Here is a 13,808-nt window from a genome sequence, read left to right as displayed (position 1 = left end):
CCTGTGCTGTCCCTGGATGTTGTGTGCTTCAGCCTCAGGGGCTCTGCTGGCTCCCTGCTCCTTACCTGTGATTTGTCCTGCTAAAACTGCATATTTTTTCCTTTCTAATTGTGGCTAAGAAGCTATTTTTGGGCCTGTTTTGGAGCTGATCTGTGGCAGGGTAGGATAATGTTTTGGTGTGGAAAGCTGTGCAAGTCCTGGTGAAGTCCAGCACCTGAGTCCAGCACCAAGGTCCCTCTAAGGTTCCTCTAAGGAACATGGAGTTGGAGCTGAAATCACCATTTCCCCCCCTTCTCCCTTCCAGAAGTTGCTTACTCACGTGTGTCTAATTTTTGTGCTAGCAGGGATGCAGTACAGAAGCTACAATCACAAATTTAATACCTTCTTTTTTTCTGCTCTATTAAATTCCATTAAAAATGGCATGCTGTGTCTTTTAAAGACAGCAGCTACTGTTTCTTCATCACCTTTGAGGTGAATGTATTTGGACTTAATATTTCATAATATTTTTCCCCGGGAGAGGCAGTTACATTTCTTGTCTCAGACAGAGCTGATGGGCAGGAAGCTGCAGTTTTGCCAAATGTCTCATTCGTGTGTAGCAGGAGGGACCTCCTGAATCCCTCGAGTTTTGCCAGGCAGAGATGTTTTGAGGAAAAAAAAAGTGTAATCTGGGATAGGAGGAATGGAAGGGAGTTGAGTAGCTGGTGTTCCCCATCACACAGATGACACCGTTGCAGGAAAAATTTAAAAATAAAAAAAAAGGAAGAAAAAAAGAAAAAAAAATGCCTTTGAGACAAAGCAGCGCCTAATGTTGATTTATTCATTGCTTTGCAGGTTTGAAACTTTTGAAGTGAATAGCTTTGAACAGTTCTGTATCAACTATGCCAACGAAAAGCTCCAGCAGCAGTTCAACTCGGTAAGGTCAGCTTGGAAACCTTCCATAAAACCGAGCAGAAAATGTAACAAGGCAGGATTTTGTGGTGTGTCTGCCTTCTGCTTAACAGCATTTACCTGCAGCCTGGGCAGATCATGTGCATCCTTGGGATGCCTCTCTCCCAGGCGTTTCACTGCAGTGGTTCTGGATATTCCTATCAAGTTGGATGATGTTGCTTAGTTGGTGTATAAACTTGATCCTGGAAATGGGTTTGCGTGTGGTTTGTGTAAAGGCCCACACTTACTGTTCTGTCAAAATACGCAGTTTGCCTTTTTCTTGATGCTGCTTCAATCCTAAAACAAAACCTGGATGGTTTCATGCTGATTTCCAGGGTGAATTAAATTAAGTTATGGGTGTGGAAACCTTCCCGTTAAGCGTGGCTTAAACCTGTGAGATGAAAACTCTGAATTAAATAACAGGATTGGAAACACTCCCCACTTTTCACTTGGACACGCCTCACAAAACCCAGAATTTTTCCTATTTTATTAGAGACAAGCATTTACCTTCACTGGAAGTGGAACCAGTAAGGAGTTGTCTTCTGCTTGGTTTGTAAGTAGGGAAAAAATTACTATTAATTTCAGGATACAGGGAAAAGCTTGTTAAATTTGAGTGTTTAAGTACTGCAGATTAGTTCAGCCCTTTGAAACCATATCATATGCATGGACATGAACGTTTGCAGTCTATCTAATGCATCAGATAGATCACTGCTGCTAAAAATGAAAAGTAAATTATGGATTGTATTTGCAGTATTCATATCTTACTTGATATGTCTAACTATCACTTCTGAAGCTTATAAATTCAAACTCCAAGATGACATGTTTGAAGAGATTTTAAAAAGCTATCTTTGAAGGAGGGGAAAAAAAAAAAGTGCATTTGAAAAATCATTTTTTAATATGCTTTAGAGTGTCTCAAAAATAGCCAGAGACAATTTATCTGCTTGGGCAGAGGTCTGAGATACGTAAGCCATGCAAAGATTTTTTTATTTTTTTTAAATACTTTTTTAAAGTAAGAATTTTCAATTGAAGTGTCCCTGAGTCAGTCAGATGCTGCTGCTGATATCCCTTTTGGGATGATGGGTGCTCTTTGTGAAGCCCTGCTCACAGATGGGGAACACGGCCTCTCAGCCCTGGCTGGGCTCCCAGCTCGTGAACCTGCTTCAGGTCACTGCTTTAATCAGCAGAGCAATAAAGCAGAGGAGGATTTTTGTCAAGCCAGGAGATATATGTGTCATTGCCACGTCGGTGTATGGCTTCCACCTCGACGCAGTGACAGCTTCAGTCGTTTTGTAGTGAAAGTCATTTCAAGCCTTCTTTTTCCCTGTGCCGTGGTTTCCCAGGGCAATGGTTTCATTTTCCCAGCCAGGAGCTGGGCTGTGTGAATGGCAGAGCCCGTGCAGGCTGGACGTGAGGGCACCTAGAGCCTCTGTGGCTTCTGGATGTGCTCATGGAATGCTGAACTCCAGCAGGGACAAGGAGAAGGGGCTGTGCTCTGCTGGCTGGGGCCACACTCGGTGACTCTGCCTTCTCCCACTCCCAGCACGTGTTTAAGCTGGAGCAGGAGGAGTACATGAAGGAGGGAATCCCTTGGACTCTCATAGACTTCGACGACAACCAGCCCTGCATAGACCTGATAGAGGCCAAGCTTGGGATCCTGGACCTGCTGGACGAAGAGTGCAAGGTAAAGAGCACCTCCCACCTTTTCACCAGTGTCTTTGTTTCTGTGAAAAATCAAATAATGAGCTTTAATCTGTGGCGTCTTGCAGGTGAGTAAACATCTTCTTTTGCCTGTGTTGCTGCTGTGCTCATGGCAAGGGTGGGATTGGGCTGGCATTTGCTTTGGTTTGGAACACTTCAGAGCCTCCTGGGCAGGTGTTTGCTGCAAACCTGGTAAAGGAATGGCCACTGGAGACTTGATGTTTTTGGCATAGCCCAGGAGCTGGAGCTCCTCTCAAGCCTTACTTTGTCTCAGAGGAAACCTGAGTCCTCTTGCAACAACTCTCTAAGGTAAAGCTCATTGCATTTAGTGTGTAGACTTCAGAGCTGTGATGTTGGAGAGCAGTTTGCTCTCTTTCGCCCTCTCTCATACTGGCCAAAGTGAAATCTTGTTTGAAATTTGAGAAGAAAAGCCAGATTGTCAAAGCTTGATGACAATCCAGAAGAAAGGTTGGACTCCTTGTTCACGCATTGTTCAGTCATGAATAATCTAATCTACACAGGAATAAGGAATGTCAAAGGACAGGTTTCCTTGGGAAGCTGGGATTCCTGTTTTGAAGCTCTTTGATGCTGGAGATGTCCTGTTGGAGGGCTCCGAGTGGTTTTGCACAAAGGCAGGGAAGAGCGAGACAAAGTGTGCAGAGAGCTGAAGTAGATAAGGTGCCTTCACCAGCCAAGGTGATAAGAAGGACCCAAGGAATTTTGTCTGTTGGGTCCATGAGCACAGGACAGATGTGGTAGCTCAGGAACACAAGTGTTATATGGTATCAGAGGGAAAGACCTGGGATTCCTTTTTTAGACTATTTTTCCTGGAAAAGGACATAGCACCTGTGTTTGTCTGAAAGTGGGGGTGACCTGTGAAGTGTTTGCTGCCCTCCGGGTACCAGAGCTGCCTTCCCAGGTGTGACAGGGCTGTCCCAGCTTGCACATCCACCAGCTCAGCCCTGGTCTGGGCTGCAGACACTCTGGCTAAGTCTTTGGGGTGAGCTGGAGTTGGGGCTTTGCCCTGTTCAAGTCTGCTCTCAGGAAATCTCCTTAAAAATGAGAACAGATTAGACTTAATTTGATGTCCTTAAAAATAGTATCTCAGCCAGTGCTGGTTCGGAAGGAGGTCAGATTATTTGCTTGATACTCAGCACCGTTTCATCTGGTGTCTGTGTGATTAAAGCCAGTTCAATTTTGCAGGCTCAAACTGTCTCCTGGATGCTGTGAAGACCATAAGGGAAGCTTCCCTGGTGTTGGGGGTAACACCTGGTTGTTGTTGTAGGTGAAATTGCAGTTCCAATGTGCCAGCAGTAGATCTACCTGGTACTACTTTTTTCACCCACGCTTATTTTTTGACCAAGAGAAAACCCCAAAAACCCAAACAAGAAAACAAATGACAACCAAAAAACCCAAGTGAAACCACCCCAAAACCACAAACCCACAAGATCTATTTCCTCTCCCTTCTCATTAAATGCCAATTATCTGGGTGTTTACCTGTCAGTGGGGGATGCTGTCATTAGTCATAGGCCTTTATTACCGGCCCTGTAATCGCCTCTTTTATAACAAGCTGCAAGAGTTCTCCAGATTTATGAAAATTTCAGCAAAACCTGTCAACTGAAAGCAGCAGTTTGTGGATGAAAACCTTCACCCCCAGGGCAGTGTTTCACCTCCTGGGGTGGGACCACAATAAGGTAATTACACGCCACCTCGTTAGAACCTACAGCAGTGGATAAAAACACTCCAGAACCTGGAACGGCGTCAGGGGAATATTTGGTACATAATGAAGCATTAGTGCAAATGCAGAGGGTTTGTCACTAATGTTCTTTCTTCACAGTATGGGTTTTTTTTTTTTAATCCTTAATGTGTGGTTGGGGAGGAGGTGGCTGGGTACATGCTGAAGCAGTGTAGGGCACAGGAGAGTCTTGTTGCTGTTTAGGGGAAAATTGACATAAGAATTGGCAGTGAAAGAGAGGGCTCTTGAACTGGGATTGGAGTGTTAAGGACTAAACTTGTCTCATGAAAGCTAATGAGAAAAGCCCTGCTTCTTGAAACAGAGTTTAGCATTTAGAATCATGTAATCACAGAATCACAGAATGGTTTGGTCTGGACCTTAAAGATCATCCTGCTCCACTCCTTCCACCATCCCAGGCTGCTCCCAGCCCTGTCCAGCCTGGCCTGGGACACTGCCAGGGATCCAGGGGCAGCCACAGCTGCTCTGGGCACCCTGTGCCAGGGCCTCCCCACCCTCACAGCCACCAATTCCTTCCCCAGATCCCAGCTGGCCCTGCCCTCTGGCCCTGGGAAGCCATTCCCTGTGTCCTGTCCCTCCATGTCTTTGTGAGAAATCCCTCTCCAGGAGGGAGATGAGGGTTTTTTAAACTGCTTTGAAATATTACGATTTGGAAGCTGTTGTAGAATGCTTAAGGTTGGAAGTGGCTTCTGGAGCTCATTTGGTCCTACCTCCTGTTACATTCTTGGTGTGCCCAGGAGTCCTTATAATCTGCCTGGACTGGGACCTGTGTCCTCTGCTGAGGGACCCTGGAGTCCTGGAAGAGCCTTTTCCCTGTTTTCTGCACTGGAGTTTCACCTGCCTGGATCTGTAAGTTTTTAGGACCTCTTGGTTTTGCTCTGATGCCAGAGGAACAGCGAGAGTTCACATCCCCTGTTCAGAAAAGGCATGTCCCCTGTTCTGGCCAAGGCCACCATGGTGGTGGGACACTGCAGCACAAATGGATGAGAGCCCAAAATGATGGGAAGGGGCAGAAGGGCATCCAGGATAACCTCCCCTCTGGTGAGCTATGAGGGTGGGTGCAGTGGGGCCAAGGGGGAAATAATCTGGGAAGGGAGTAGAGCCTGTGATAAGAAGTGAGGGATGAAGGCTGTCTTCTCTACAGCTGGATGTGGGAAGATTGATTGGATATCTGGAATAGATTTAGGGTATGGGTGCACTCATGGAGGGAGTTACTTCGGTGGAGGGGGACAGCACTCTTTGGAGGAATTTGAATGCTTTGAATTCTGAGGAAACGTGGAATGAATCACACTCTCTGAAGACCAGCAGCCAGTTGGGGTTGGTTTTTCAAGAGGTTTAAGCCATCTTTACAGGAAACAGAAACCCCTCAGAAATGCAGTTTTGCATTTTGCACTTTGCAGAGCCTCTGTCAAAGCTGAGTCAGCTGTCCTGCTTTTCAGGCTGAAACTACATCCCCAGTGCCTTGGACAGTGCTCTCTGGCACAGGATGTATTTTTGGACTGTCCTGTGCAGGACCAGGAGTTGGACATTGCTGGTCCTTGTGGGTCCCTTCCAGCTCAGGATATTCTGTGGTTCTCTTTGGGAATACACTCAGAGCTTTCTGTGGATGCCCAGGTTTCTCCATAGAGTGTCCTGCCACCTCACTGTTGCCTTGCTTTTGCCTTGGTATGGGAGTGAGAGTGAAAAAATTAATGAAAAAACAAGTGCCCATTTCCATTAAGTGCAACCAAAAGAGTTCAGTCAAGAGCAGGCTGATTGGAAAGGTTCACATGTCAATGTTGTCATCATTGTCCAAGATTTGTGAGGGATCTTTCTGCTTGTGGAGCAGGCTGATTGGAAGGATTCACACGTCAGCGTTGTGATCATTGTCCAAGATCTGTGAGGGATCTTTCTGCTTGTGGAGCAGGCTGATTGGAAGGATTCACACGTCAGCGTTGTGATCATTGTCCAAGATCTGTGAGGGATCTTTCTGCTTGTGGAGCAGGCTGATTGGAAGGATTCACACGTCAGCGTTGTGATCATTGTCCAAGATCTGTGAGGGATCCTTCTGCTTGTGGAGCAGCCCGACCCTGGGGCTGCCAAAGGGGGATGTGTCTCACCAAACCCACAAACTCCCTCAACGTTCTTGAGCTCCTCTGTGGCTCCATTCTGTGTTCTGTGGCACATTGCCACCGTGCTATGCTGCTAATCTGCCAAATGCATTTTCTAATGCTGTTCAGGAGATGCTCTTTAACCTTTGCTGTGTCCTTCTGTCAAGTGCCAGGGATGCTGTGCTCTGCTCCTGCTTTTCCACCCTGCCTGTCTCCGTGCATCGCTGCGAACTTGGGGGATCTGAGCAAATGTGTTTTCCTTGTCTGGGCTCGTTAGTTTTTTGGACATCAGAAGTTAGCACATGGCCTTCCTGTCCGGGGGGATTTCTGCTCCACGAGCAGATACACAGAGGTTGGAGCCCTGGGCTTTCCTCTCGGGTGGGCTGCCCGACCCGTGGGCAGAGCAGCCTCCCCAACGTCACGCTGTCAGCTCTGATGACTTCAAAGTCAGGCACATCACTTGCAGTGGAACGTGTTTCTGGAGTGCAGAAGCAGCCCAGGCTCTTGTCAGGCTTTAACTAATATCGGAGTGCTGAGGAGTAAAGAAATAAAATGTGAGTAGTTCCTACTGTGTTTTCAGAAGGTTGATTTTTAGATTGTTCGGTTTGAATGACAGAATCTATGAATTGTTTGGGCGGGAAGGAACCTTGAGGTTCATCCAGCTCCACCCCCTGCCATGGGCAGGGACAACTTCCACTATCCCAGGTGGCTCCAAGCCCTGTCCAACCTGGCCTCGGATACCTCCAGGGATGGGGCAGCCACAGCTTCTCTGGACACCCTGTGCTGGACCCTCACAGTGGGGAATTTCTTCCTAATATCTAATCTAAATCTACCTTCCTGCACCTTAAGCCATTGACCTTTGTTTCTTCTATCCATTTAATGGTCCTTCTGTTGGAGGTGGTGGAGGAGGGAATCTCGGCCTTTAGCCCAGGCAGTCTCAAGCCTCTCCTCACCTGGCTGGTGGGTTTTTGGTCCTGGGATGCAGAATGGATCCTGTGGGGCTGGCCCTGGCTGCAGTGTGGGGTGTGATTGTGGTTGCAGGTGCTCCTGGCAGCACCAGGGACAGTGAATCCAGAGGGGAGGGGACCCTGCCTGTGACAGGCAGAGGCACGGCAGGGACAGAGGAGCACAGGCAGTGACCTTGTGCAATTCCTGGTGTCAGCTTTGTCCTGTTTAAAGATTCCGTACAAAACTTGCAAGGCAATCTCTTTTCCTCTTCCCCATCCCCTAAAAAAAAGATGAGATAGCCTCTAAATAACTTTCTCAGTTGCTGTGAGGGCCTCAAACTGCCAAGGTAATACCAAAAGCTGTTATAATAGTACAGATAATGGCCTTATTAATTTTTATCTTTGGAATTTGGACCCTATCAGGTGCTTCCCAGGCAGCTAAAAATAGCCAGGCTGCAGGACGGTGAGCAGGGTATGGCAAACCCTCTTTTTGGGATGCCTTTGAAGTTCAGCTCTGAGATAAGCAGGTTTTTCAGCAAAGTGAATGCCCTGGAAGAGAACTAGTGCAGGATAAATCTGGCTCAAGGTGGCTGCAGTGCTCCTGCTCTGCACCTGTGGCTTAGTCCTGCACAGGAGGTACCCAGTGATACCTCCAGAAAGGATGTTTTTGCATGCAAATATTAACTATAACCCGTGAAAAGAAACACATCTACCTTTAAATAGCCCCATAGTTTATACATGCGAGTCTTACCTTGCATAAATAAAATATGTTTATATAATTGCACAGCTAAGTGCCTTTCAATATTTATAGATGGTCTGTGTTATTTCTGTGTGCATCCATAATTGGCTACACTTAAAAACTGTAAAATATAAATAAATGTGTGAGAGCACGGCTTGTGTGAGTGGCTGCTGCATTTAATTCACCCTCATTACAGGGATTGGCAGGAGATGCTTATCCCTGTGTCCAGAACCCTTCTGGTGTGTTTTGGTTTGCTGTCATGAAATCAAAAGCTGTTTCAGCACAGCATGAAGAAATCTTCTTTACCTGTCTCATGTTCCCCCTCTTCCTGTTCTGTGTCCCTATTTCCTCTGTCATTTTTCATATAAAGGCCTATGTAACATCCTGATGGCTCATCAAGAGCTCTCTCTGTTGCTGCACAGTTGTTCCATGGCTTCTAGGCTTTGTCCCATCTAAGTTTAAATATTGACAGAGACTTTTCTTCTGAACCATTTCTTTTTCTAACCTAAATACCTAATTATCTTTTTTTTGTTAAAAAAAAAGGAAGTGTGTGTGTATGTGTAGCCAGTTCATGGGATGGGGATGAGCCCCATCAGTGGCGGCTCTCAGACCCCAAGGGGAACAATTTCACGGTTAAATAAACTAAAAATTCGTGCTTGTGGTCTCATGTGGCAATTTCAGGAAACTATTCAGTCACCTAAAACAGCATTAAAAGATAATGTTGGTGCCTGAGTAGTTAATGTATCGTAAGTGTAAAAATACTTCCTTAATATTTGTGTTTTAATTAGTGAGTTTTTTTTGTTCTTGTTTAAGGAGTCGTGTGTGTATTTGGGATTTTGTTTCCTTTTGGGGTTTTTTGTTTTGTTCTGGGTTTCTTTCTGTCAGGGCTTTTTGTTTGATTTTTTTGCTGTGGGGAGGCTTAGGGGTTTTGTTGGCTTTTGGTTTGGCTGTTTTGTTTTGGGGGGGTTGTTTGTGTGTGGGGTTGTTTTTTTTTGTGTTTGGCTTTGTTTTTGTGGGGTTTTTTTTGTTGTTGTTTGTTTTTTGTTATTTGTTTTGGGGGTTTTGTTTTTGTTTCGGTGAGTTTTGTTTTGGAGGTTTTCATTGTTTTGTTTGTTTTTGTGTTGTTTCAGGGTGTTTTTTGGTTGGTGTTTGTGGTGTTTGTGTGGTTGGTTCGTTCTGTTGGTTTGTTTTGCCTTTTTTTTTTTTCCGTTTTTCCTACAACGAACCCTTCCGGCTGCTGGAGCAGAACCAAGATTTGGGTGTTTCCTGCTGGAAAGGTGGTTTGTCATGGAAGAGCGTGAGCACAGAGCACCATGTGGCCCTGTCACTGTCCCTTTTGTCCCCATACAGGTGCCCAAGGGCACGGACCAGAACTGGGCTCAGAAGCTGTACGACCGCCACGCCGCCAGCCAGCACTTCCAGAAGCCTCGCATGTCCAACACCTCCTTCATCGTCCTGCACTTCGCCGACAAGGTACCTGCACGGGGACCACTCAGCAGGGCCAGGAAAGCCTCCTGCAGGGAAATGGATCAGAGGGTGAACCCCTGTGGTGGTCTGGGGTGATGGAGAGGCACCGTGACCTTCCTCTCCAGAAGCGTGTTTAGAAGGATAACTATGGTGCAGGTGCTCAGAGTGATCAGCTCTCTTGTGACTGCTGCCTTGGCTGCAGGGCCACTCTGGTCACTGCAGGAGAAGAGAGGCAGGACAGGGTCCTTCAGTCCCCAGGAGTCTTCTTTATTCAGCAAAATCAAGGGGAGAAAAACAGAGCAATTCAGGGGAGCAGGGTTTATATAGGGTAGCCAGGGGGTGGGGTTTTACAACTTGGCCAATAGGGACAAGAACTGGGAAAGGGACCAATCAGGGAGAGGATCCAAAAAGAACCAATCAATGGGAGTAAAAACCAGGAACTGGAAACTAACCAATGGGAAGTGACAAATTAACATAGTATTGCAAAGGCTCATGGTTTTGACAGCTTTGGTCTCGGCTAAGGAAGTCTTCCAAGGAGATTTCCCAGAGGGAGCTCACAGTATCCTGAACTGGCTTAAAGACTGTATCATCTTCGTGGGAGGGCAGTGTTATTTATGGATGGCTTACAGACCAGCTCCTAGAGCTGCTTGTTGGTGACTGTGGTGCCTTCTGGGTGGTGGCTGTGGCTCAGGGATTCAGATCTAGATGAGCTCCTAGGGCTTCAGCCTCCCCCCGAGCTGTGAATTGTCATGGTTTCCCCAGGAGAGAAAATTCCTTCTTTCTAAAGCTGTACAGAAATGGGTTTTTGTAAGGCCAACTTGGCAGAAGATGCGTTGGAGGAAAGGAATTGTGTTTGAAGAGCAGGAGTTGTGAGCAGGGAGGAGGCGGGATGTGATCCCAGGCAGATCCCACCTTTTTGAAGGAGGAGATATCAACTGTGGTGCTAAACTAAACGAAATCCCAGTGCCTGGTGCTCGGAGGTCTTGTCCATGGGCTCCAGCTTCATGTATTACACCCAGCAAACAGGAATCTCAAAAGCTTGAAGCTACCCCAAACACACATTGGTAGAAAAAAATTTAAAAGATCAACCCAGGGATATGTCTGAGGAGCTGCCCAGCATCCAGGTGCTGTGATGCCTTACAGGTGCTTCTCCTAACCAGGTTTGCCCTGGATGCCAGAAGCACTCACCATGGCAAAGGTTGATACTCACCTTTCCTTTGGCAGCTGGTTTTGCATACGGATCCTTCATAAACAGCATATCCTTTTTTTTTAAAAAATGTGAAGAAAAGAGAAATTTCCTTTTGTTGTCTCCCAAGTATTTTTAAAATTCCTTTTTAAAATTCCTTTTTGTCGTAACTGCCTGCAATTTCGAAACCCAAGAGACCTACAAGAGACTTAGGCAGGGCATTTTTTGAGGTTTATCGATTAACTTAGAAGGAGTTGAGGAGTGAACAAAAGAGCGTGTAGAGTTACTGATGATCCTTGCATTTTTTACCCCCTGCTTCCACACACACAGCAATTTAATGACTAGGAAACAATGTGTGTTTGCAGTAAGGATTTTGCCTTCACTCAGATTGTTTTGATAAAAAGTGTCCTTTAAAATTCCAGTTGTTCCTTTCCCCTCTCAGCTTTTTTGGGTGAGCTCCTGATGGTGGGAAGGTGGTGGGAACACCTTCTCCCTGCATGTTTGGACTTGACCCTCTGAACTTCTTCCCTTTTTGTCCTGGTAGGTGGAGTACCAGAGCGAGGGGTTTCTGGAGAAGAACAGGGACACCGTGTATGAGGAGCAGATCAACATCCTGAAAGCCAGCAAGGTAAAAGCACCCAGTAAGGGCAGTTTTCCAGGCTGGAATCTGAGCTGTGCATCCCTGTGCCACGCCAAGCAAGCTGAGGGTGTGAACGTGCCTCTAGCCACCAAGGAGCCAAATCAGTGGGGTGTGGAGCAGGGAAAAAGTGGGGAGAGGAGAGTGCAGTCACACCTGTGCATGAATATGGGTGGTTGTGTGCCTTCCTTCACCCTGGCATTGGTGTCCTGTCAAGATGCATCACAAAAATAGTTTCCAAACCTGATGATCCTCTTTATTTTTTGGCCACCGAGGGTGAAAATTAGGAACAGATGGTTTTTGGGCACTGTAAATCTCACTTGGCTCTTGCTTGGAGCTCTCTACCCATCATCCAGTCACCCATAGAATCACAGGATGATTTGGGTTGGAAGAGAATTGAGGGATCATCTTATTCCAGCCCCCTGCCATTGGACACCTTCCACTAGCCCCAGGCTGGTCAAAAGCCTGGGGATCTGGGGTTAAAAGCCACTGTCACAAGTGTAGTTTGATTATTGTGGGTGGCCTTGCTGGTCCTATCCCCCTTCTGTGTGGAAATAGCTGTGTCTCTTAGCTGTAATCCATCCTCCTTGTCCCTGTGACTTCTAATTACTTCAGTAATTACTATGTGAAAACTAGAGTTAATACAGAATGCCGGAAATGTAACATGAACTCTGAGGCACTCCAGCTGCTGTGGAGCTGTTTTGCACCACTGCCAATGTGTAACTTCAACAAATTAGCAGATACTAATGATCACTCTTGATGTTACAAGGTTTTGTGCCATGTACGTTCCCTCTCCTGAGTGTTGCACAAGCAACTTGTCAACATCTCATTTTACCAATTGCCAACAGGGATGTATCGACTGGCTTTGAATGCCAGGACTCCTGGTAAACGGGTTTTTGTCTCTTGGTGTTTAAAATTTCCTATGGGTTGTGGATTTGGTGGGATGTTGGAAGCAGAAGAGCTGTGGGGCTCTGAAGGCTTTGGAGTGGGTCATGGCTTGCAGGAAATGAGCATTTGACAGTGAGCTCCAAATCAGGAGATTTTACAGTTTTCTATATGAATTGAGCAGATTTTACACTGGCTCCCAGTACCATACTCCTGCTCTCTGTGAGCATTTGGGTAGGTTAGGTTAAAAGTGTCAATAGCACAGACAGCTAAGGAATTTCAAATCCTTGTTTTAAAACCGGACCAAAAGTTCTTCCCTGCAGCCTTGAGTCTTTCATTGTCAATTAATGAGCTGAAACTTTGAGCAACCTCATCCCTCCCAGGGGCAGCTTTTATTAAGCAGTTTGTGTGAAAATGCAGCCCTGCAAAGCCCAACTCACCATCCAGCAGCCAAAATCCAGGCTGTGTGACTCTGGGGCACCATTGTTCCTCAAAACCTGGTGTTTTAGTTTAAGGAAGGAGTTCATTTGCTTTCCTCAAAACCATTTTGAAGCCTTCCACAGCATAGGCCAGCATGTTAAGTTGGTGTTACATATATATATATATATATATATGTGTGTTTGTGTATATACATAGTGCATTAAAGATTTTGAAGGCCTTCTCCATGTTACAACCAAATGTTTCTCATATTCAAACTTCTCTTTGGTTTTGCTGCTGGTTGTGACCTTCTAAATGCCACCCTGAATAAAGAGTGGGGTGAGGGGAGGTGGAGGAAACATTATTTTTAGGAGTTTCTTCCTGTGAGAGTTGGAAGAGATGAGAATGGGAAATTATTTCAGTGTTGTCAGTGGCTTGGCCTGTTTCACAGCGAGGAATTCATGTGAAGATGGCAAGATGAGCAGTTTTCTCATCCATGAGAGTAGTTGTGAAATTAGTAACTGTGAAACTGGGCTTTAATAACGCCCAAATCAAGAGCTCTGCATGCTCAGGAAGCTTCCCAAGGAAAAACTGGGCGTGATTAGAGCTCATTAGAAATGCCAGGTAACCTCCAGGAATAATTGATGCTGTATGATTAATTATTTAGCCAGCGCTGAACTTGCTGTTGGAGTCAGTGCTGCAGAACTGGCAGTGTCTGATAAAGATTTCTGTTTGACTTCTTCCTGCTGGTGTAGAGGAGAGATTGTAACTCCCTGGAGTGGTGTGGTGCATAATGGTGGAGATCCTGGAGATCATTCCCTAAAGACAGAGATATTAAAGAAAGGCTTTCTTGTCGTATATAGGGACCACAATATGATATTGGGGCAGCCTAGACTTTTTTTTAATAGCTGAGTTAGAGGGGATCTTAAATCCCATCCAGTGCCACTCCTGCCCCTTCCACTACCCTAGGTTTCCCCAAGCCCTGTCCAGTGTGGCTTTGGATACTTCCAGACATGGGGCAGCCACAGCTGCCCTTACCAGCCCAAAACTCTGAAATACACT

At 46.1% G+C, this 13,808-nt stretch overlaps 1 protein-coding gene across 1 annotated transcript in view; it reads left to right on the top strand.

Annotated features, from left to right (window-relative positions):
• MYO5B (myosin VB) overlaps nucleotides 1–13,808 on the top strand; it is a 124,527-nt gene that overhangs the window by 40,269 nt on the left and 70,450 nt on the right. The window contains exons 10-13 of the mRNA XM_066339599.1: nucleotides 832–913; nucleotides 2,468–2,608; nucleotides 9,505–9,627; nucleotides 11,352–11,435. Of these exons, the coding sequence (XP_066195696.1) occupies nucleotides 832–913; nucleotides 2,468–2,608; nucleotides 9,505–9,627; nucleotides 11,352–11,435 (430 nt within the window). The remainder of the gene's footprint in view (nucleotides 1–831; nucleotides 914–2,467; nucleotides 2,609–9,504; nucleotides 9,628–11,351; nucleotides 11,436–13,808) is intronic.

The sequence above is a fragment of the Sylvia atricapilla genome, chromosome Z (genome assembly GCF_009819655.1).
Source record: "Sylvia atricapilla isolate bSylAtr1 chromosome Z, bSylAtr1.pri, whole genome shotgun sequence".
Lineage (NCBI taxonomy): Eukaryota > Metazoa > Chordata > Aves > Passeriformes > Sylviidae > Sylvia > Sylvia atricapilla.
This window is presented reverse-complemented; position numbering and strand designations above follow the sequence as displayed.